This window comes from Drosophila sulfurigaster, chromosome 3 (assembly GCF_023558435.1).
Source record: "Drosophila sulfurigaster albostrigata strain 15112-1811.04 chromosome 3, ASM2355843v2, whole genome shotgun sequence".
Lineage (NCBI taxonomy): Eukaryota > Metazoa > Arthropoda > Insecta > Diptera > Drosophilidae > Drosophila > Drosophila sulfurigaster.
Window position 1 is genome coordinate 48,261,546 of NC_084883.1, and position 24,290 is coordinate 48,285,835.

General features: G+C 37.1%; 1 protein-coding gene across 5 annotated transcripts; it reads right to left on the minus strand.

Moving 5' to 3' along the window:
• Positions 1-31: 31 nt before the first annotated feature.
• LOC133841414 (cAMP-dependent protein kinase type I regulatory subunit) lies at positions 32-24,219 on the minus strand. Of its 5 annotated transcripts, none has more exons than XM_062273860.1 (5): positions 23,334-24,219; positions 1,429-1,788; positions 984-1,358; positions 781-917; positions 32-715 (listed from the first exon to the last, which is right to left on the minus strand). In XM_062273860.1, exons 1-5 carry the CDS (start codon positions 23,505-23,507, stop codon positions 631-633), a joined length of 1,131 nt encoding a protein of 376 aa, XP_062129844.1. In that variant the 5' UTR covers positions 23,508-24,219; the 3' UTR covers positions 32-630. The 5 variants fall into 5 exon arrangements, with proteins under 5 accessions (XP_062129844.1, XP_062129843.1, XP_062129841.1 ...); XM_062273859.1 differs by having other exon boundaries at positions 781-920; positions 23,334-24,217; XM_062273857.1 differs by lacking the exon at positions 23,334-24,219 and adding an exon at positions 20,037-20,399.
• Positions 24,220-24,290: the final 71 nt, after the last annotated feature.

The window sequence follows — 24,290 nt, forward strand, 5'->3', positions numbered from 1 at the left end:
AGGTTGTTGTAAAAAACATTCAGATCTCCAATGATTATTTAAATGAAATGTATTAATTAATTGTTATACATAGTACTTGTTTTTTTTTTTGTTTTGTTGTTTTTTTTATGTTTTGTATTTTTTGCTTTTGGCAGCATGTTCCGCTTGGAAAAGAAAGAAAGTATTCAAAAAGTGTTATACAGTTTCGTTTCAAATTGAAAGTGCAACATGTTGCAGGTGCTGTAGCTGCTGCTGCTTGTGGAACATGCCACAACTCGTACACAGAAAGAAACACACACATTACACAAATACATATGTAACTTCAGCACAACATACAGAATTCATATACGTAATTAACATATTGGTATTGGTATTGGTATTGTAAATACGCCCCATTAACTCCCCGTCCCTAAATCCTCCAACAGCCCCCGGCTTCCTCCAGATCATTGAGCTCAACTCAATCTTCCATTGGGGCTTCTTCATCATCATCGATTTCTTCTTTACACATTTAAATGTTTAATGTTTAAGTTTTTTGTTTTTCTTCTGAGCGTTTTGATGTTGTTGTTGTTGTGGTTGGCATGCGAGTTGCGTTGTTGTTGTTGTTGATGTTGCTATTTGATGTGGTGTGCTTGTGGCTGCGGCGGCGGCGTCTTAGACGGACAATGAAACGAAACTGTTATACTGCGTAATGTTGCGCTTCAGAATGTCAGCACAGGGACCCAAAACACGTTCAAATCTGTAAGAGAAATAGGAATCCGAATAAGTAAAGTTGTAGTTAAAGTTTAGAGTGTGTTTCCTTACCTCGCTCTGTCCAGCTTGACGCACTTGAGCGGACCACGAGCGACAACGGTGGCTGCGCGTGGTCGATCCAACAGCAGGGCAATCTCACCAAAGTAATCGCTGGAGCCCAGACGTCCCACCTCAGCGGGTTCTTCACCCTGCTGAATAATAGGAAAATATTAAATCTTCACATTCATTTAAGATTTCTCAAGCCAAAAACTCACCTCGGAGCGCTGCTGGAGCACCACGGCACAGCCTTCGAGTATGATGTAAAAGTCATCGCCAGCGGCGCCCTGCTTCACAATTGTCTCGCCATCTTCGAAGGAGCACGTCTCCAGCGAATCGGCAACGGTGAGGCGTTCCCATTTGTCCAGACTCTCCAGTATGGAGACGCGTGACAGGAACTCCTCGTACATCTTGCGCTTGCGTATGGTCGAACCCATCAGAATGCGTCTATAGGAGTCGCGATCGATGCCCCACAGCTTGACATCGCTCTTGGCGCGCACTGTGGCAGCTCGTGGCGTGCCATAGATGAGAGCCAGCTCACCAAAGCTGCCGCCCTCGCTGATCGTGGTCACCAGCTCAGAGTTGACAAACACCTGAAGGGACGAATATAGATATTTACATATGTATATGTGTGTATAACAGTTATCTGTGTATTGTACTCACGTCCACCTCGCCCACATCGATGACATAGAAGTTGTCGCCTTCGTCGCCCTGCTGTATGATATTCTCGCCAGCGGTGTGATTAACGGGAAACATGGCATCGAATATATCGGAGCGTTCGCTCTCATCCAAGTGAGCAAAGAGCACATTTTTGGCTATGGCCTTGGACAGGGCGTTCATTGTCTTGTAATCCTTGGGTACGACTTTCTTAACATAGTTGGCGGCATCCTCTTCGGTCACCGGTTCGGCGGAGATGCCGCCGCGCCTGCGCACCGGCGGTGCAGCTGTTTGTGGCATTGGACTGAGATCCTCGCAATCGTCTGGGCTGATCACCTGTTTGCTGGCATCCAGTTTCACTTGTTCCTGGTAGGATATGTGGGGAAAATGTTGAGTGAGTAAAACAGTATAACACATTGCGTATAACACTATTGTATAACAGTTTGAATTGCCAACAAATTGCTTTAAGTGAACGCAACAATAAGGGGAACAATTTTTTTTAGTATAACAGTATCACACTTTCGTGTAACGGTATAACACTATTGTATAACAGTTTGAATTTTTAACAAATTGCTTTAAGTGAACGCAACAAAAAGGGGGACAATTTTGATGAGTATAACAGTATCACATTTTCGAGTAACGGTATAACACTGTTTTATAACAGTTTGAATTTTCAACAAATTTTATAAATAAACCGGATTCTGTTAGCAACAAGATTGGGATAAATTTAAATGAGTATAGCAGTATAACACTTGCATGTAGCAGTACTATAACAGTACTAACACTTTTTATAACAGTTTGAACTGTCTACAAATTTTATTAAATAAAACGCATTTTGTGTGTTAGCAAATTTATATGAGTATAGCAGTATAACACCATTGTATAACAGTTTGAATTTTGCAGCAAATTGCTTTAAAATGAATAAAACGTATTTTCTCTTTTAGCACCATAGCCACAACTGCATACGACTGCTCCCTTTCAGCTTTATCAACGAACTGCAACGCAAGCAATCTCCAACATATTTGCACTTTGTATGTACAAGAGCCAACAACACGCCCACAATGCGCATCTTTTGATGCCAAATAGACGTTTAAAACTGTAACAGGAGCTTTTCGCTAACAACCCACGCACTGGAGGCATTCACTTTGCACGCCCACCTGCTGCTGCTGCTGTTTGCTGTTGTTGCCTCTGCTGTTTGCTGCTGGTGTGTTGCTGCAGCAGCCGCAGTTACTCCAGGCAGCCAATGTGCGTCATTCCAGGGATGCCAACTTGCTGTACATATGTCAAAAGTCAACTCCACGCCCACAACAAAAGCCGCCCAACTACAAGCCGCCTCCATTTTAGAGAAAGAGCGGGATAAAAAGCTTCTTCCCATTGTGTCAGTTGCCCGTTTTATCTATTTTTGGGAGCTCAAAGTTTATGGTGGTGGCGACAAATAGAAAACATAAAAACGTTTAAGCTCCGTCCACGCCCTTTTTCTTTTTTTTTCGTTGTCATCCTATTCCTCCTCCTCCTACACAAGAGTTAAAAACAAAGCACTGCACAATGCAAATGCATGATAAAATGTAATGCGCTGCTTTGACTCGACTCGACTCGACTCTGCTCTTAATCACCTCTGACTATTTGCTGTGACGTCAATGTGGTCAGTGTGCCACAAAACTAGACCCACAATTGGATGCCCCCCCACCAGCAGATTAAGTTGCATTTCAATGTCACTCAGAGCAGTGACTGCTGCTGCACTATTTGGGCATCGCATTTGTGCCCTAAGCTGTGTCTGTGGAAGAGCTGTCCGAAAGTGCATTGCTGCTACTTAAACTGGCATCATGCGATTGTGTAACAATCAAAATGTTCAACTGAACGCATTTCAAGGGGGATAAAGTCAAAGTTTAATTGTCGGCCAGACAGCATAATAGCGTATATCAGCTGAAGATTTACGGTTCTTGTGAATTGCAGCTTTAAGCCTTTAATTGCTTACACGCTTTAGTATAACAATTAACTATTTATCAGTTTGATATATTACAACTCTTTTAAACCTATAAGTGGGCTACACACTAGTATAACAGGTCGACTGATAATGTATGGCAGGCTGTTTAATAGTGTATAACAGATAAGATACATAAACTTGGTCTAAAACAGCTCTTTTAAACCCATAACTGGATTACAGAGTTGTATAACAGTTATGATTTTGGTCAATTACAGTTGAGGTCTATAATTGATTACACACATTAGCATAATAGTTTATAACAGCTAAAGATAAAGATTTAACAGTTTCTGACAGCTGTTTTAAACCTCTAAGTGGGCTACACAGTATAACAGTCAGCATAATAGTGTAGAGCAATTAAAGAATTTATGATTTTGATCAAATTTAATTCTCTTATGTCTATAATTCGATACACACATAAGTATAACAGTCTTTATAACAGTGTATAACAGTTAAAGATATATAACTTAGGTGTAATACAGCTCTATTAAGTATATAAATGGTTTATTTAGCAGTATAACAGTCAGTTTAATAGTGTATAACAGTCAATTAATCACAATTTTGATGTACTTGAGCTCTTTTATATACAAGTATACCAGTTGTGAAAAGCGCAATAGAAAATCAACTAAAATATTTTCAATTCTAATTAAAAATACATACAAAAAATATATTTTTTTAATGCTCCAATTCATTTTGGGCTTGATTAAATTAGTGTTCTGCTTCCAACAACAAGGCAAAAAAGTATGTTCAATTTATGCAGATAGTTGGCAAAATTGCACTTGATAAAAACCGAGTTATCACTCGCTAAATTCAGCTGAGTGATTAATATAACAGTTCTAAACAGTTGCGTCAACAAATTCAAGGTCTAATTATAGTCCTCATCACGTTTAAGGCTAGTTAAATAGTGATTACAAATCAAAATATGAGACCCCAGCCAACAATTAGACTTATCAGTGTCGTAAAAAGAGTTTTCTATTCCGCAACCCGCCTCCCCCCCTCCGTCAAAGGCAATAAACACAGTCGCAAGCAGCGCCCCGCAAAAGTCAATAAACAAGCAGCAAAGCGAGCGGCAACAAAAATTGAAAATGGGCAAAAATGCATAAACTTTTATGAGGCAAACAAAAGCGTTTTGTGGAAACGCATAAAATAGACGCAAAAAGCGTACAAATTGCAAAGTGTAAACAAAGCACAAAAAAGCAAGAAAAGCGAAACTCAAAAAAATAGGAAATAACAAAAGAAACAAAAGAAAAGCAATTAACAAATAAATCAAGCAACAAATTGACAGATGATCATGGAAATGGCGCTGATAAGGATTCGAGGATTGAGTCAAGAGTCAAGTTTTGGGCCACTTGCCAGATTGTTCGAGGTGTCGCCGGCCTACGCCCACATAAATCAATCAAAGCAAAGCAAAGTAAAGCGAATCGAAGCGACGCTTGTGATGCGCATACAAAATGCCACAAAGTGTAGCAGCACATTATCAACAACAAGAACAACAACATCAACACAACACAACCGTAAAAAGGCTGCACCCAACGCAAACCGAAGCCAAACCACAAAAGCTGACAAGTCAAACCCGCCTGTTGACTCTCTGCTGCCGCAATTGCAAACTTCGGCGGGAGTGGAAGGGAGGCAAGAGCATTGGGGCGGCAACTTAAGGGAGCCGGCGCCGCGCATGTTGTCGTCCATGCGGCGACGGCATGACCATGACCTTTTTATGCAGAAGCAGCAAAGGCAAAGGCAGAAACAGCAGCAGAAGCGAAGGGAGAAAAGTCAGAAGCAGCAGTAGAAGCGAAGTCAACCGAGGGGAGGCGGAAGAACCGAAGGCAGAAGCGAAGGGAGCAAATGCAAAGGCAGAAGTAACAGTGAAGGCAGCAAAGGCAAAGCAGCAGCAGCAGCGAAGTCAGCAAAGGCAAATGCAAAGCAGCAACAGAAGCGAAGGGATCAAAGTCAAAGGCATAGGCAAGGCAAAGCAGAAGAAGAAGCGAAGGGAGCAAAGGCAGAAGCAGCAGGAGCAGTGAAGGCAGCAAAGTCAAATGCAGAAGCAGCAGAAGAAGCGAAGTCAGTAAAAGCAAAAGCAGAAGCAGCAGCGAAAAAAAGCAAAGGCAAAGGCAGAAAAAGCAGCAGTGAAGGAAGCAGAAGCAGCGGCAGAAACGAAGGGAGCAAAGGCAGAAGCAGCAGCAGCAGCGAAGTCGGCGCCCAGTCAACTAGCCAACAGCAGGCCCATGGTCATGGCCCTGATTCTCCACTCTCCCACTTTCTGCTCTCCACTTGCTCTGTTTGTGTTGCCATCTCTTTCACTGCGAATTTCATTTGCGCGATTTGTTTTTGTTTTTTGCTTTTTTTTCTGTTCAGCATTTGGCGACGTTCCCCTGCGACATATTAAACGGAAATCGATTTCGCATTGTAAATTGAGTTACTGACGTAAACTACATTTGCAACTGTGTGTAGTTGTAGGTGTGTGTGTATGGGTGTGTGGGTATGTGGGTGTGTATGACTCTGACTGACTGGGTGTGTGTGTGTTTGTAATCTTGACAAACGTCTGACACTGAGACGCTTATCAAAAATGTAATGTCATAATGAAAACATAAACGAGCTCAGCTGATTAGATGACGCGGCATGTAGATTGACATCGAAAACGACAACGTGAACGATGACAACGATGAGAACGGCAACGTTCCACATTTTATCGGAACATGCAACGCTAATACACACACACATATATGTATATCGATTGCTGCACTTGCTGCATTCTGCTGCTGATAACAACCAAACAGCAAATAGCAATTAAAAATGACCTCAAAAGTGCCGCCTGTAAGCTCAACTGCAACTTCATTTTAGGTAAATTAAAACTTTCGCTTGTTTACTAAACATCCTAAAGCTTCTTCCCTATTATATTTTATTAGAACAGTTTTTGTCTTAAATATATTATTATCACAAATATAAAAGAAAGCTATAATCGAAGTACTGCGAAATACTCACTACCAATTTTCAACAAAAGCCAATTAAATGAATATACTGAAAAATATACTGAAAACGCTTTAGTGGAGTTTGTTCTACTGTGAGATACACGCTACCCATTTTCAACAAAATATAAACTAATTAATTTACTGAAAAATACAAAAATATACCAAATACTATATTTTGTATATAAATATACTATTACATTCAAAATATGTCATAGCGTATAAAATATACCAGATTGTTAACCAAAGAAAATATAACCCGAAACATTATTTCTTAAAAAATTCTACATTTTTATTGGTTCGTAGTCAAAATTTCAGGAATCAGGAATAAAGTCTATAGATATAATTGTATATACCAAAAACTCTAGCTTCAAAAATTTCAGAAATTGAAGTACATTTATTTTATAAAAAAGAGCGCCGATCAATTCGACTTTTTCCAGTAAACAGATTAATAAAATACAAATTTAGAATACATAATAAAGGGTATTTACAAAATACTTGAATGTTATTACCAGTTGCAAAGTTCTCTTAGTTTGTATACTTTTAAATCGTATTTATGGTCAGCCAGCAAAGCATTATCATTTAGTGCGCTATTTTATTGCCACTCGACTGAACACTAATGGATGAGTTGGGTAATCTAAAAGTGTCACTTGTCTCCTAAGATTGATTATACTTTGCAATATCTAAATAAACTCAAAAAATATATATATTGCCTTTAAGTCTTCTACAATAAGAAGGTGAATATATATGTATTTAACGCAGAATTGTGGAATTAAACGTTAAGATTTTTGGCACCTCAATCATAGCTTTAGTCTTTATGGTAGTGTGGAACATTTGATTGTGATCAGTCAGGTCTTAATTGCTTTGGTAGTTAATCTTGCATATTTTGTTCTCTAAGGTATATTTTGAATGTAATGCAAAGTATTTTGATATACCAAATATGGCAATCAGTATATATTTAGTATTTTTTAATATATACCCACTACCCATTTTCAATAAAATCTAAACAGTGCGATCTTATTCTTAAATTATGCCAAATATTTTATATACCAAATATCACATTCAGTATATATTATTATTTTTGCAGTATATATGCCCTACCCCATTTTCATTAAAACCAAAACAGTATGGTATTATTCTTAAAATACACCAAATATTTTTTATACCACATATTTTAAGAATATCATTAATAAAATATGCCAAATATTTGAAAAAAAAAAATAATACCGAACTGTTTTGGTTTTATTGAACATGAGTAACGAGTATCTTAAAGTCGAGCACACTCGACTCTAGCTCTCTTACATGATTCATATTTTGTTGTATGAACATAATGTAACGCTGATTCGGAAATCTCCATAAATTTTAAATGTTTAATATATAAGAGTAAGGGTATTCGCAACTCTCATAGCTTTAAAATCTATTAAAATAATTGGAATAATAATTATTTACAACTGTATTCTAGACTCTAAAATCTCTGGCTCACATTTTTCTGTATTCTCCACGATCAAAGCAAACAATTATAGCTACAATATTTTGTTGGATTCACACTCTTTTAAAATTTCGAACGAGCGAGAAAAGCAATTAAAATTAAGCACGAAGACAAGACAAATTAAATTTGTAATAAAGAATTTTCCGCATCAATTCACAATGCGAACTTTTAACAGCTATGAGTATTATTATTACGTTGGTGATGTGCATGACTTGAGCACACGTTTATTTCGCACAGTGTAGAGAATAAGTCAATGCCAATGTGCCATAAAAGAGCGCGTTTTATGAGGCGATAACAACAACAAGTGCGTGACTATTCATTTGTATAGAGTGTAAAGCCAAAGAGTTGTCCAGTTCATAAAGCGCTTTGTGTTGTGTAGCATCAAGTAAATTCGCTTCTCTTTAGCTGGCGATAAGACACGCAATGAAAAAAGGTGCAGGAATGCGTGTGAATTGCATGTGGAATGCTTCTTATTCAATAACAATAATAATAATACGAACAAATTACAAACTAAAAAAGCAAAAAAGCAAAACGAAGCAGAACTGAGATTATGCTTATAATAGACGACGAAGCTCATTGCAAACCTTTGACATATTTGCGCTTTTGCTTTCAGCTCTGATGTGTGATGACTTGGTGTGCTCTGTGTGTGTGTGTGTCTCTTTGGTGGTGGTGTGTGTGTGTGTGCCTGTAATTGCAACAAATGCTGTTTATGGACACAACAATAAACAACAAACGCGACACGACGCGACGTGAGAAGCAAAACAACAACAACAAAACGAATGAAACAAATAAATTTCCACTTGTTTTTTTTTTCCACTAATGGATTCTTTTTTCACAGATTTTAAGACGAGAGGCACAACAAACTGCAAAACTACTCGCAGCACAAAAGAAAATGCTCACAAAAAATATTACGTATACGTAACGCACGACAACAACAACAACAACAGAGAGCAATGACAAATCCAATGTCAAAGATTTATAAAAATAAATATTCAAAAACAAGAAAAATTTGAAAAATACATAAGATATTGTCAAAAAAAATGAGAATTAACATATAAATGTGTAAAAGAAATATAAATAAATGAAAAGAAAAGATTTAGAATGTAAAGGACATTGGAATAGAAAAGTTTTCGGAATTTTTCTGATCTTGCAATATCTCATAAAAATATGCAATTGAGTTGCGATGTTGCTTCTATGATGCGGGTGACTTTAGTTGCTATTAAAAGAATTTTAATTGGCGCAAAATGCGAAGGAAATTATATAAAAATATTATATATATGCCACTCTCTCTCTGACTATATAATCATATAGTATATGAATATAGGTATATATAAAGTAGATGTATGCTCATCATAAGTATCGCATATTTATATATATACTCTTTTAATTTTCTATATTTGTTTTACGCGTGCGTCACACACACAATTTTATTATAGTTCATGTTGTTGCTGTGGATTATTAATTAATTTGATTTTTATAAATTTCGTTTCGTTTCGCTTCGTTTTTTTTTTTTTATGGTTTTTTTTGTGCTTTGCTCGAGCATTTTTAATTGTCTAATTAATCCAATTGCAGGAACTTTTCTACACGCTGCATATGAATATCACCAACACACACACACATACATATAGTTATGCATGTGTGTATGTGAGTAGTTGTGTATGAGTGTGTGTGTACCCGCTTTTTAGTGCCGCTTTTCACGTTGCCCTCGTGCAACTTTTTTTTTTGGTTTTGTTGTATTTCGCTTGCGATTTATTCGTGTTATTTACAAAATGGAGGCGCGACACAAACTGAAAACTCAAACGGAAAAAAAAACACACAACTAAAAACTGAATTCGAATTCGCTTTCAGCGTCAACGTCAGCGTCGCTGCCGCTGTCGACGTCGCCGTCAACGGCAACGCAACCGTCAGCGTAGGCTTCATCTTTTGCACGCCTTCCAGTGTCCCTCGCTCTCCCACTCACGCTCTCTCTCTCATCCCTCTCTCTTTGTACGTGTGTGTGTGCACCGTTAAGTACCGTGTGTGTGTGTGTGCTCCTCAGCTCGTGCGGTTTGCCGCTTGAGGTAGCCAACTAAGACCTGGACACGGCGACGACGACGACGTCGTCGACTTAGTGCGGGGGCGCCAACTGTGCCAAGCGAATGCACTGACACAAATGAAGGGGTTGAAAGGAAAATAAGAACTACACACATACAAATACTCATGACAAAACTTAGACGACATCTATTGTAATTTAGTTTTGTTTCGATCCTAGTAGAAGAAAGCGTTAAAGTTTGAAATAATGTGTGAAGAATAATAGAAAAAGAAAAGAAATAAATAGTTTGAAATCAAGTAGCAGAAAAAGGAATAAAAAAAAGGATAAAGAAGAGAGAAAGAGTTTGAAACAAAGAGTGGAAAATAATAGCAAAAAAAAAAAAGAAATAGTTTGAGCTAAAGAGTTTAGTATAATAGAAAAAAAAAGAAAGAAATAGTTGGAAAGTGTGGAGAATAATAGATGAAAAAATAATGAAGATAAAGAATAAAGATAGTAGTTTTAAATAAAGAGTGCAAAATAATAGCAGAAAAAAGAAAGAAATAGTTGGAAATAAAGAGTTTGGTATAATAGAAGAAAAAAGAAAGAAGAATAAAGAAATAGTTGGAAATAAAGTGTGGAGAATAATACATGAAAAAATAATGAAGATAAAGAATAAAGAAGAGATAATAGTTTTAAATAAAGAGTGGAAAATAACAGAAAAAATAAAAAGAATAATGAAGTAGTTTGAAATAAAGTGTGGAAAATAATAGCCGAATGAAGAAACAAAAAAAAATAAAGAAAAATTAAACGCACAAAATGTTATTCATATTATTCATCTCTGTTTACATTTTCCTTTTTCAAGTAAAGGTAAAAAAATCTCATACGCTTTTTTTGAGCTAAGCTTAAAATTTGTACTGATCTCTAATATAAAAAACTAGCAATAAATAGAAACTTAAAACCCGAAAACATATTCCCGTTTCAGTACTTTCTTTAAGAGTGAAATTCAAATATTTTATTTATTAAGTGAAGAAACTGTACAACTTAACAAGGGATAGTGAATGATAATTAAACCAAACGTCAATACAAAGTATGATATATTATATATGTATACATTTAATATTAATATTATATTTGATTTAAAATTAGACTTTTGGGATCCCTAGTTCTAATTGTTAACCATTTAAGATCAACGTACTTAAACAGACGATCAAAGAAGATCGTCAGACTGTCACTAAAAAAGAATTTGCTTATGCACAAGGTCGCAGACGACGTCGTTAATCATTTGCAGTGTATAACAATAATAGGTTGACAACAATTTAAAGCACGAATCAAAGCAATTGAATTAATTGTCATCATTTGCGTAGCGTAGCAACATGAAATTTTCGCACAGTGTAGCCATTGAAAATTGCCCAGCAAAATCTAAAAACAACACAAATACAGAAATACACATGTTCAACAACTAAAATGAGCGAAACATTAATAAAGGCAACACTAACAACGCCACAAAGTGTAGCCAAGAAATTGCTTGCCCCACGGGGGGAAAGAGAGAGGCAGAGAGAGAGAGAGAGAGAGAGCGAATAGTAGGCATAGTTTTGGTTTTGGCTTTGGCCACTTGTCAGTTGGCGATGTTCGCAAATGGCAAAAAGGTAAAACAAATCAATTTTTGAGGTAGAAACCGAGTGTGTTCGTGTAGGGTTAGGCCTAGGGGCAAGGGGCAAGGGACGGGGGGCAAGAATGGTGGGCGATTTATTTGCCTAAGCTCAACCTACACAGCAAGAACAACAAAGCCAGCAATCATAATGTTGCGACTGTGCGGAATTTATAATTTCGTGTGGCCATAAAAAAGTTTTGTTTGCTTAACTTTTACACACACACACACACACACACACACGAAATGTGTCTATAGCTATTATAATAATAATTATGATACCCATTTTGTGATTTCTTCGTGCACCACGTGACGTATGCGCAATGTAAAAATATATTATATAAAAGCAAGAATAAGACTCTAACAACATGCTTTGCTTATGAGTGCCCATAAAAAGAGAAAGACAGCGAGAGACAGAGAGAGAGAGGGAGAGCAAAGACACTAAGAATAAGAGTGGAAAATGAGAATGTGTAACGAGGTGCCTCAGGCGGGACAGAGACAAGGGACAAGAGACAGGGACAAGAGACTAGGGACCCAGTTCGACTTGGAGACCTTGTCCACGTTGAGAGGCAATTGTCAGGTGAGGCTGAAGTGCTTAGACGGGTCATGACTAACAGCGAACAGCGAATTGCACAAATAAAGGGGGGAAATGCAGAATTTAAAGAGTGAGAGGAAAAGAGAAATAGCGAAAGGCATAATAGATATAACGAAATGTAAATAATAGATAATAATAATAGCAAAATAGATATAACGAAATGGAAAATACTATAAATAACAGAAAAGTTTGAATAAAACAAGTAAGAAATCTACAGTCAAGTGTACTCGACTGTGAGATACCCGCTACCCATTTTGAATAAAAGCAATATATTTTGCGGTATTATCTGATCGCAACCAAATTTTCAGGAATCATAACTACTATAGTAATTATTGTATATACGAAAATTCGCATTTCTAGCTTAAAAATTACGCGAGACATAATAACACTTAAAGATTATATATATAACAACAACAAATCAAAAGACTTCTTAACAAAAGAATCTATAATGATACAATAAACATCATCTATGTATATATTCAGCACTCTTAAGGCAATAAGTTAGAAAAGTAAAGTAAACAGAATCTAAATATCAATTAGAAAACTAAATTAAACAAAATCTATTAGTCTGACTAAATAAAATTATTCTTACTATGTAAAAAAGCTACAATAAACTTAAAAACTTCATAACAAAAGAATGTACAACAAATACAATCTCTATATTCAGCTTACGCAAAAAGAAATCAGAAATCGACAAGCACGAATAAATATAATCTATCTATAAATTAAGAAAAATATTATCTATTATTGTAACTTAAGAAAAACAGAAAAATGTAGAAACTAAAAGAAACAGAATCAACGTTTCAGAACAAAATATTTCTGAAGAAAGGAGTCTACTATATAAAACTAGAAACAACGGCTCGAGAAAAAAGAAATATCACCACGAATAAATCTATCTATATATAATCTTCTTATTCCAGAAGAAACCACAAAGTAAGAAAAATGTTATCTATTATTGCAACTTAAGAAAAACAGCAAAATGTAGAAACTAAAAGAAACAGAATCAAAGTTTCAGAACAAAAGAGTCTACTATATAAAACTAGAAACAACGGCTCGAGAAAAAAAGAAATATCACAAGGAATAAATAGAATCTATAAACGACTAATCTTAATCTATATTTTCAGCTTAAGAAAACAGAATAATGTAGACACTTAAAGAAACAGAATCAGCGTTAAAAAACCAAATACTTCATAAACGAATAATCTATAAATCTGGAATAAACAGAATCTAAGAAGAATCTTAAAAGCTAGATTAAATTTAATCTAAACTTTCAATTGAAAAGAAACAGAATAATGTAGAAGCAAAAAAGACAATTTTAAATATTTCTCAATGGCTAGCTAGCAAAAACTGAATCTGTAGATTCAGTTAAAGAGAAAGAGAATTATATAGAACGAAAGAATAAACAGAAACTTTCAGTTTCAGCTTAAGAGAAACATCTAAAAAATACAAATGCAATTATTAGTCTCGACTGCAAGTCATTGCAAATATTTAACATGCCACTCTTTTTAAAGTCCTCTTAAAAGGACTCAATTAAACTGGGTCACAAGCCCCAAAAGTTTTGCAGGGCGTTGAGTTTCAATATTGAGCCACCGAAGCAGTTCGTTGAACGTGGACACAGTGCGAGGTGTGAGGGAATGCGTAGCTTATTGAGGGGGGGAGAGGAAGGAATGGGAGGAAAGGTGAAAGGCAGAAGGTAGCTGGGTTGACCTAACCCAACTTTCTACAAAGTGTGGAAAAGCTTTTGGTCTACCTTTTCCACTACGTGTATGAGTGTGTGTGTACGTGTGTGTGTGTGTGTGAATGCGTTTTATAATCGAATTAATTAAAAATTTTGCACACTGCCAGTGGCAGCAACACTTTGTCGTGCCCCAAACGAAACGTGAGTTCAGCTGTCCCTTTAAAGCCGCTCAATACACGGCAAGAAAACAGGCTAGTCATCAATACTATATAATAATAAACCATATAATATATACATAGTAATAAATAAAGAATATATTTTCCTTACTGACTACACAGATTAAATTTTCGTTGGAGTTTTGAAATGTTTACTAAACTTGTTTATCTCTAGGATTATAAGAGAGCTGTAAAGTTTTATAAGAATATTTCTTTTGGATGTGTAACAAATAAAATTAACTTTGTAGTCCCATAAATCCCAAACCAAAAATAAATATTACCTAATTCTAAAAGTTATTTAGAAACCAAGAATTAAGTTTTCGTATAATGAAAAAGTCCTACAACGTTAATTCAAATTTGCCAAGTCGATACACAAATTGTTTTCACATTTTAATATGTTTAATAAAAATGTATAAGAAAAGAAGAAATAGTTGTAATACTAATTGAAATTTAGGGAAATGTAGAAAACATAGTAACAGCATTATTATTCTTCGTCTCTCTCTAGATAAAAATATGTTTCTTGTGGTAGCATATTCCCAGAAATATGTACATACGAGTATTAAAGAAATACTGTCTATAAATTTAATTATAAAATCTTTCTGCAAGATTTCTGAGAATTTCCTAAGATAAGAAAAATTCTTTGATAGTTTGATAGCTATGTTCAATTTATAATAAAAGTAAAAAATAACTATAACTAATTAAAGACGGTCTTTTACATCTAGGAATTACAACTTTAGTTTGCGTAATTAAAACTTTCTGCAAGATTTCTGAGAATTTCCTAAGTAGAAAAGAAAAATCCTTTGGAATTTTGCTAGTTCCAATATACGATAATGTAGATAATAACTAATTGCAGAGCACAATTTCATTCTAGACATAAAGTTGTATGCAAGGTAGTAAAGAAGTTTCTTCTTCAAATTTTGGTGATAATTAAACTGATTGGGCTGGTCACACTTTTTCTAGGATACTCATTAAATATGCGTAGCTCATTGACAGTGTGATAAATAAATGATCAAGTAAAAAAATAACTAATTGTAATTTAAATCTAGGCACCACAAATACAGTAAGCATAATAATAAAAACTTTCTATGCATTTTGGTCAAATCTAAACTGATTTAAATAATATTGGGCTGGTCACATTTTTTTAGAATACTCCCTAAATATGCATAGCTCTTTGTTTTGTTATCACTGTGATAAATACATGATCAAGTAAAAATTAACAAATTGTTATTTAAATCTAGGTACCACAAATACAGAAATCATAATAATACACTTTTTGCGAATTTCGGTCGAATTTAAACTGATTTAACTGATATTGGGCTGGTCACACTTTTTTTAGGATACTCCCTAAATATGCGTAGCCCTTTTTTTTGTCACTGTGCACCCGCATGCTGCAGTCAGCCACACCTCTGACACTGTTCCCCGCCCCTTTGCTGCTTTGATGGGGCGCTGGCCCATTGCTTTGTTAAGCGAAATTTCCAATTCAGTGAACTTTTTGTTGCCAGCTGCCTGCTGCTCCACTTCGGCCGCTCCCCGTTGCACCCCTCCCTAATTTTTAGTGGGCCATGTGGGCGGTTGACACGCCTACTGCACGCCTCAACCAACCCTTTCCTCACTCACTCTTTCAGTATCTCACAACCTCTGTGTGTGTGTGTGTGGCAGCTAAACAAAAGCTTTTGTTGTTGCTGTTGCTCCTTTTAATGTGGCTGCATGAAAAATTATTCGGGCCAAACGTGCCACAGCAGAAAAAGAAGAAGAGTTGTCGATGCTTGAATTGCGCTGTCAACTGGTCAGTTGATCATCAGTCCTATCAAATCCTTGCAGTTGTCGAAACTGTTTCCTCATTTCTCTCCCCCCTCTCTACGATTTTCCGCTCTTCTTCTTCTTCGCTCCTTTTCTGCTGCGTTGACGTCATGCTTGCCAGTTATTTATATCGCACTAAATGTGCCTGCCAAGTTATTAAGGTATCTCAGTAGTCTATAATTGAATTAGCCGCACGCAGTTTACTTGTCCTCTCGCATATTACGTATACGCCAAGTTGGCCATTGTATCGCAGTTTCAGCTGTTGCGTCTCTCATGGGCCTCAAGACTCTCTCTCTTTCTCTCTTTCGCTCTTTTGCAACCATATTCATTGGCTAAATAATTCATGAACTACAATCCATCCCGGCGTCCACTCATCACCTTTCCCCTCTCCCCGTCTCTCTCTTTTGGTAACTTCCTTTCCATTTCCTTGGCATGTTGTGAACGTCGCTTATAAGCCGCTTAATGGATGGGCAAACAAAAGGTCGCCACATCCGCTCGATATACACGAATATTCCTGCAGATTGCCCCCCAATAACCTTCAGCTTCAACTTTTGTGTGTTATTTACATAAAAGTTTTACATTGATTTTGTTTTTCGATAACAACAACAACAACGACAAAACCTGGCCAACATTTTTGGCAACATTAAATGAAAAACGTTTATTTATGCAGGCGGAAAAAGACAATAGAAGTAAAATGCCAGCGTTATACAGAAGAAGGAAAGCGCTAAAGATAAAATGTGAGAGAGAGAGAGAGAAAGAGACAGACAGAGAGAGAAAGAGAGAGAGAGACACTCACACATAACGCATTTTTAAGCAGGCAGCCTCCGAAATTAGAGAGCAAACTGCGAATCCCAAAGGTACAGTGGAAAGCAGTTGAATAAATTACCCCACCAAATTACAATACACAAGTGGCAGCGACTCAAGCAGCTCAACTTGTGCCACTAAGCCATATCCTTAATATAGAATGATATATGGAAACAGAAAAGAACTGAAATTCGAACTTCCATGAGCTCAAACTCAGCAGAAAGTTGCGAGAAAAACAACTAAAATTTCTAATTTGCGAGATTGCAAGTTAGCTAAATTAATTTCCATTTATATGTATTAATTTTAGACACTCAACTAATATATCATGCACTTAACTTATTTATATATTGCCTATTGAAAGTAGCTAATATCAAAAAATCGTACAATTAAAAGTTACAAAAAAAGAAACGAAAAATGTGTTGGCAAAAATCTAAGTTATATAAAACTAAAATAAAATATGTATAATTCATTTGAAGCATTGTAGCTTAGCGCCTATGCAATATAATATTTGAAACATTTTGTATAACTTATAGGAAGTTCAACAAACTTGTTAAAGTTTGTAAAGGCGGTGTTAACAAAACTACCTAATATCACAGATTTAGAAAAAATAAAACATAGTATTTTTGGAAGCAGTACAAAAAACATTAGAATTATATTAATGTACCCATTTCGACAAAAATTACTTAAGATGAGGCAGGAATTAAAAAAATTTTCATCTGTTGTACTTTCCTGATAACACACATTTAAAAAACTTTGAAACTTATTATTTTAGGAAGATGAAGAAGAAACATTACATAGTAATAATAATGTACCCATATCTGGCTAAGCACTTTCTATGATTAGCAAAATTTGCTTAAGATTAACGATATCAAGAAAAAACAAAACAAATATTATGCTTCACTAAACATTTTTTTTTATCTTGGTAGCTTTTTATCGATCCCATTCTCAGGTTGTTAAGAAATTAATGTAATAATTATTCTTTTGAAATATGCAAAAGTAAATAAAATACATTTACAAATTTGAAATTTACTAACAACATTATTTTTAACGAACTAGTTATCTATTTCTCGGTAGTTATGAAAGATAAGAATTTTCCCCATTTTTAAAAAAAATAAATCTCAAAGGTCATCAAACTACTAAAAAAGAATTTTGTCTTAACGAAACTGTATATTTTGATATATGGATGTACAGAGTAACAATCCTTACAAAATATAAGCCTGTGATTTAAATAAAAATATTTTCATAATAACGAAAATATTCTTATCCATTTGTAGTAGGTAGTATCAAATTCAAGAATTCTGTACTTAATAAATACATACGTTTAAAAACAGGATAAATTAAAGGTTACCAAAATCTTAACAACTCTTTTGGTTTAATGAAACTTTATGATTTCACATATGAATGTGATAATAATCCACACAAAACATTTATAAGTGTTTTAAATAAAAACCTATTCACAATAAGGAAAATATCCTTATCCCTTAACAAGTAATATTAGGTGCAAAAATTTTTCACTTAATAAATACTTTTGAAAAACAGGACAACTTAAAGGTCACCAAACTCGAAACGAAAATGTTTGCAAAAGGAGACCACATAAAATACCGTAAGTAAAGATTCTTTGTGAAACTCTACTGTACTCCAACGTTCCCTATCACTGTTTCTCCCTCTCTCCATTCGCAGTCTCTGTTCCCCATCTCCCCTTCTCGCTCTCACACACATTCACTCAGATAGATTTGCGCTTGTAATACACACCATAATTTCTTTTCTGGGGGGAAGTTCTCAGGCCTTAGGTTCGCAGCAGGTAAATGTGGCGAAAAAAAAGTAAAACCACAACACTCTGATGACAATACGATTTGGCCAACTAGTTATTGACCACACTAATCAGAGGCCGGCGTAAATAAACAAGATGTTGACAGCTGTCGTTGTTCGTGTTTGTGTTGTTGTTGCTTCGTTCACAAGTTTTGCTGCTGCCTTCTCACTCACTCTCACTTTTGCGACACTATTTGTTTACTGTAATTGTAAGCGTAACGGGCACCATCAACAACAACAACAACTACACCAAACTGCGGGCATTAAATGTTCGATTTGACGATGAAGAGAATGATGACAATTGCCAAGCGTGCCATAAACGCAATCAATCAGCAACGTTAAACGAACGAAACGGAACGGAAAGCAAGAAAGGACGGTATCATCAGCACAGCACAGCACGCACAGTGGAACAAACGAATGTGTTTTATTTGCGATTTGTTTTTGGGGAAACGAAGAAAGACAACACACGCAGTTAGCAGCAGCGACGATGGCAAACTGACTAACGGTAAACAGCAGCGACGACAACGACGCCAACGATGGCGACAACAACGACGACGACGACGACATGATGACCTTCACCAACACGCACAGCCCAAGGAAAGTGTCCAAAAAAAGAAAACTTTTCGCACACACACACACACACACACACACACGAGTAAAAACAACAACAATAACAAGCAGCGACTGCGACGCCAACAACAGCAGAAGTAGCAGTAACAGTGGCATTAGCAGCAGAGTAAAGTAGCAGTAGCGACGACGTCGACTGAAGTAGCAAAGCATAGCATCAGGGGGAAGCAACAACAACAACCGGACAACAACAACAAGCAGAAGAAGCAGCGCAAAAGAGCGCCTGGCAAAAAGCTTTGGTCGTGGGTCGTGTGCCATGCAAAAACTCGCGCTTTGATTTCGGTTTTCTGCTACGTTGCGTGCCGAATGCCGAGAGTTGAGTTTTCAAGTGCAAATTTGCCATAAACTTGCAAAAAGCTGCCTTCGCCTGTATGTGTGGATGAGTGTAGTACGAGCTTCATATATGTGTACGTGTGGGCTGTAAACACTCACACACGTACACACTCAAGCAATGGCCGCTTTGCGCTTTTAGCAAGAGAGGGAGAGACAGAGAGAGAGAGAGTTTAAGAACGAGCGCCAAATGTAAACACAAGAAAAGTACGGTCAGTGTGGCCACATTAGCAATGTTGAGATTTATGTTAAGCATTAACATAGCGCCGTTAAGTTGTCATATGCTATCGTAAGTTTACATTATATGTGTGACCCACTAATAGAAATTATCAGTTAACAACAAATTTATTTAATAACTAAAGTTAAGCGCAACGTTTAGTTGATAAGAGCATTCCACTTACGGTTAGAGAGAGTCTAGTTTCAAGTTTTGCTTTACAGTACACAAATCAAAGCTTTCGCTAAAGAGAACATAACAGAGAGGGAGATAGAGAGGGAGAGAGCAAGCGCAAGCTCTGGCATGTAAAAGCTTTTAGGTTGACCATAAATCAGGCCACCTTCGCCTTCAAATATTGTTGTTTGTTGTAATTCGCTGCTGCAGCTGGAATTGTTTGTGGGCGCGCAGCAACACGATCGCAACACAAATACCAATAAGATGACTACTTACAATGTCCTCCTCTGGTATGGTGGTGCATGAGGTGCGCACGTGTCGCACTCGATGCATGGCATCCAAACTGAGCCGATGCTCGTGGTCATCCCGCAGCATGGCATCAAAGACAGCGACGCCGCCATCGATGCTGCTCTCCCGTAATATTCGACCGCCGCGTCCACTGAACGAACCGCTGCCATGATGCTGCTGATGCTGATGATGATGGCTGGAGGTTGTATAGCTGACGCCAACCTCGGAGAACGAACGTATTCGCATCGCGCCATTCTCGTCTGTGGTGAGTGCAACCGATTTGAAGCGATCGATAACAGCATCCTGAATGCTATTCACGCTCAGCTGATTGCCCATGGCGGGCGCACACACACAACTAACCACACGTTAACTAACTAATTGTCCAAGCACAACAACAACAACACTTGACAAACACAAAACAAAAGCGAGTCGAAGAGAGAGAGAGAGACGCAGCAGCTTCGCTTGCGGGAGGAGCCGCTTTGTTGTGACGCTTCTGCACGGCGACAGGATGTTTATCAAACTGAAATCGACTCGGGCATTCAACAGGCAAAGCAGCAACAGCAACAGCAGCAGCAGCCGCAGCAGAAGGCGAAGCCAACGAACGCAGAAGGGGTGAGCAAGAGAGACAACTACACATGGCGGGAAAGGGAGAGCGCAAGTGTCTGTGTCTGTGAGGGGGATGGCGCAAGAGCGAGACAGTCACGGACAGAGAGTCAGAGCGAGAGAGAGTGCGCGTCCACAGGTTGCAAAGTGCAGCACGGGAGAACTTTGCTTGCAGCACCCAGGCAGCCATTTCCAGGAAACATTGCAAGCTTTTCACAAGCTTACAACGGCCCGCAAGCTGCAACACCCAGTTGCAATACCCAACACACACACTCACACACACACAGACACATATAAATACCATTACAAACACATGTAACGCATGTGTCTGCGTTAATATTTTGGAACCATTGAAGCGATTCAGCATCACACGCTCCTCGTGCGACTCGCTTCTAAATCCATCATCCCATCCTCACACATCCTCAGCGTGGTCACTTTTTTGTGTCCCCAAAAATAACCCAATATGGTTTATTGATTTCAACGCAGTCGCGTCGCCTTCACAGGGTTGGACAATGAACCTGTAAAAAATTGCTGAACGGTGGAACATGTTTAGAAAGCGAGAGATGAAAATTCATTACAGCAAATCTATCCGGATTATGAATGAAATATATTATATTGGTATATAAACCATAGAGAAGAAAATCTATTAGAGACAATCTATCCGAATTATGAATGGAATATATTATATTGGTATATAAACAGAAGAAAATCTATTAGAACAAATCTATCTAAATTAAGCATGGAATATTAATATATAATGCTCTTTGCCGTGTGTTATGCAGCTGTTATTTTCATCAGTTTATATCGCGAATGATCAATATAAAATTTTAAAAACAAACTATAGTTAGTATAGTATAGTAACTGTTACAAAAAAGTTTATATATGTACTTCCATAAATATATGTAATCTTCAGTAAAGATATCTTCTACATATTTGAATACAAAATTCAGATTTTAAGGTCCTTCACCCTACGCAGGAAGATATAACAGATAAGTCCTCTAGTTAGTTACTTTCCCAGTTAAGATCCTCAGTCAAGATCTTAATCAGTCAAGATCCTAATCAGTCAAGATCCTAATCATTCAAGATCCTAATCAGTCAAGATCCTAGTCAGTCAATCCCTAATCAATTGATATTGGGAAAATGCTTCGCAACCGTGTTCACAATATATTTTCCGAATACATCTGTGTAAGAAACAAAACATAATTCTATTTTCAGCAGCAGTTACCGACGTTGAGAAGAATTTGAACGATGTCTTCGAGAGGCACGTGATCTAGACCTATCAGGATTTCTTTGTTTTCTTCTCCTAGACCTCGACCTAGCACGCCTCCGTCGACTTCTTGCACTTGCAACTTCTTCTCCCCGCTGATCTTTCTCCATGTCGAAAGCCAAACGAGCACCCAAATATTTCCCCTCACTGAACAAGTCTTTCTCATGGCTCTCAAGTCGCTTCCACATATTGGAAGCCTCCTTTAGCAAATCACTTGGCGACTTGTCGATTCTATTACCCAACCACATTTCACGCAAGAAATTAAAGTGCTTACTCTTGGTTAGCATTACAGGCCAGTGTCCGTCTTCCATGTTTTGTAAAATCGAAAAAAAATAAATCTAGCAAGTAAAGACTCGAAATAAACCCGCAATTTTTCCTGAGAATTATTATTCTTTTCTGTAAAGCTGATATATGTAGAATAAAAATGGGAGGGAGTAACTCAATACTATTTGAATTTTCGATGATTACTAGATATAAGAAAATATTCCTAAAAACCATCGAACAAAAATAATAAACAACGAATGGTAAGTAAGAGAAATTTCGCTGGTCTAAACACTATTAAATTGCTTCAAGAACTTCCTTATTTATTACCCAATCATAACTAAAGCAATTAAATTCAGCAACTACCAATATAAGAGGTAAAGGTGGTGAACTAATACTAATACTTCTAAAATTAAACTAGATCAGTATTGTTAAAATAAATGATAGCTATATTTGTTAAAGTCTCTGATATAAACGCAACAATGGGTAACTATAGCAAGTAAATATATTTAATCTTCGGTAAATCGTTATATTTGAAGAAATCAGATTCTAACGACCATCACCAATGCTCACAGGGAAGAAAGAGATAAGTCCTCTAGTTAGTTACTTTCCCCGTTAAGATCCTCAAGATCCTAATCAATTGATAGTCAGAAAATGCTGCGTAACCGTGTTTATTATAGAGTTTCCGAATATATCAGTGTAAGAAACAAAACATAAATCTATTTATAGGTGCAGTTACCGAGGTTGAGAAGAATTTGGACGATTGACCAATCAGGAATATACAAAAATATATATTCTACGTTCTTTATATGGATCGGAGATATCACCCTCTGCTTATAACATACTACCTCTAGGAATAAGTTATAATTAATAGACCCTTTTCCAGTCTCATTAAAGAGGAGGGTTCAATTTTCCGTTGGCGGTAAGTTATATAGTTATAGAGGAATCAAGGGGATAGTTCTCTAGCCTCTAATGGGTTAATGCTGATCAAGAATATATGAAGGCTCTGATCGACGTCAAATACTGATCCTTTGTGCTGAGCACCGTGAGATTGAGCTACTAAATCGACTAATTCATACCTTCCATCGTTTACATAGATTGGCACGCTTATCAAAATAGGGCAACAATGGGTTAATAACGAGGGATTCACTTACCCTTTCGAGTTTCTGAAAATAGTTGCGCAGGAATTGCACCGGATTCTCGGGGCGACAGACGCACAGCTGGACGATGCAGTCTTTGAGTACTCGCTGGATGCCATGCGTTTGTATGTAGTGTTCGCACTCCCGCAAGCTCTGCTCCTCCAAAGTCTTGGCCATCATGTACGACATGTGTACGACGCGTCTCGGCTACGTATGTATGAGTGAATGTGTGTGCGAGTGTTAATGGGTGTGTGTGCGTGAATGTGGCTGTTTGAGTTGAAGGCTGCGTCGATGTCTCGAAGTCGGAGTCGGCGTTGGAGCAGCAGCAGATTGCGTATGTGAAGAAGACGACGTTGTTGCAGGTTTTTCTTTCTTTACGCTACGCAATAAACACAACGTTATTATTATATACGGAGCGAAGTGTGCGTGAGTTTGTTTATGTGTGTTGACTGTGGTGTGTTGACCGTGGTAAGCTGCGCTGCCCGAATTGCAACAACTCTATACACTACAGGAAAATCAAGTAAAATAACTTATTGAACACAGGGCGTCAAGTGCACCGCGAGCACCACTTGTGTATGTACATATGTATGCATGTATGTATGTATATGGGATGTATAGCTTTTTCTTTGCGTTTGCAGCTGCTTTTTCTTTTGCTTTTGCGTTTTGCTGTTGCTTTTGATTTTTTTACTGTTGGCTTTTTGGCACTGTTTTCACTTTTGCGATCCACTTGCGTTTATCAGTGCTGCGCTCAATGCTGCCGTTTATTATTGATTGCCTGACCGTTTCCTGCAGCATTCAGAACACTTTCAATTACTTTGTATAGTTGCGAAATACTGTTTTTTCATAGAAAACTTAACTAAATTTTTCACGCACGTAAACTTTGCAGTTGTTGTTTTTGTTGTTTTTTGCTTAGTAGTGCCACAGTGTGACCGCATGCCAGTACAACACAAAATATACCAAAGATGAGTGTAA

Coding starts and splice junctions, on each gene's coding strand:
- LOC133841414 (XM_062273856.1), bottom strand. CDS start 20,384: ATGGGCAATCAGCTGAGCGTGAATAGCATTCAGGATGCTGTTATCGAT. Junction 1,359..1,428: donor TCGATGTGGGCGAGGTGGAC/GTGAGTACAATA, acceptor TCGTCCCTTCAG/GTGTTTGTCAACTCTGAGCT. Junction 716..780: donor GTCAAGCTGGACAGAGCGAG/GTAAGGAAACAC, acceptor TTTCTCTTACAG/ATTTGAACGTGTTTTGGGTC.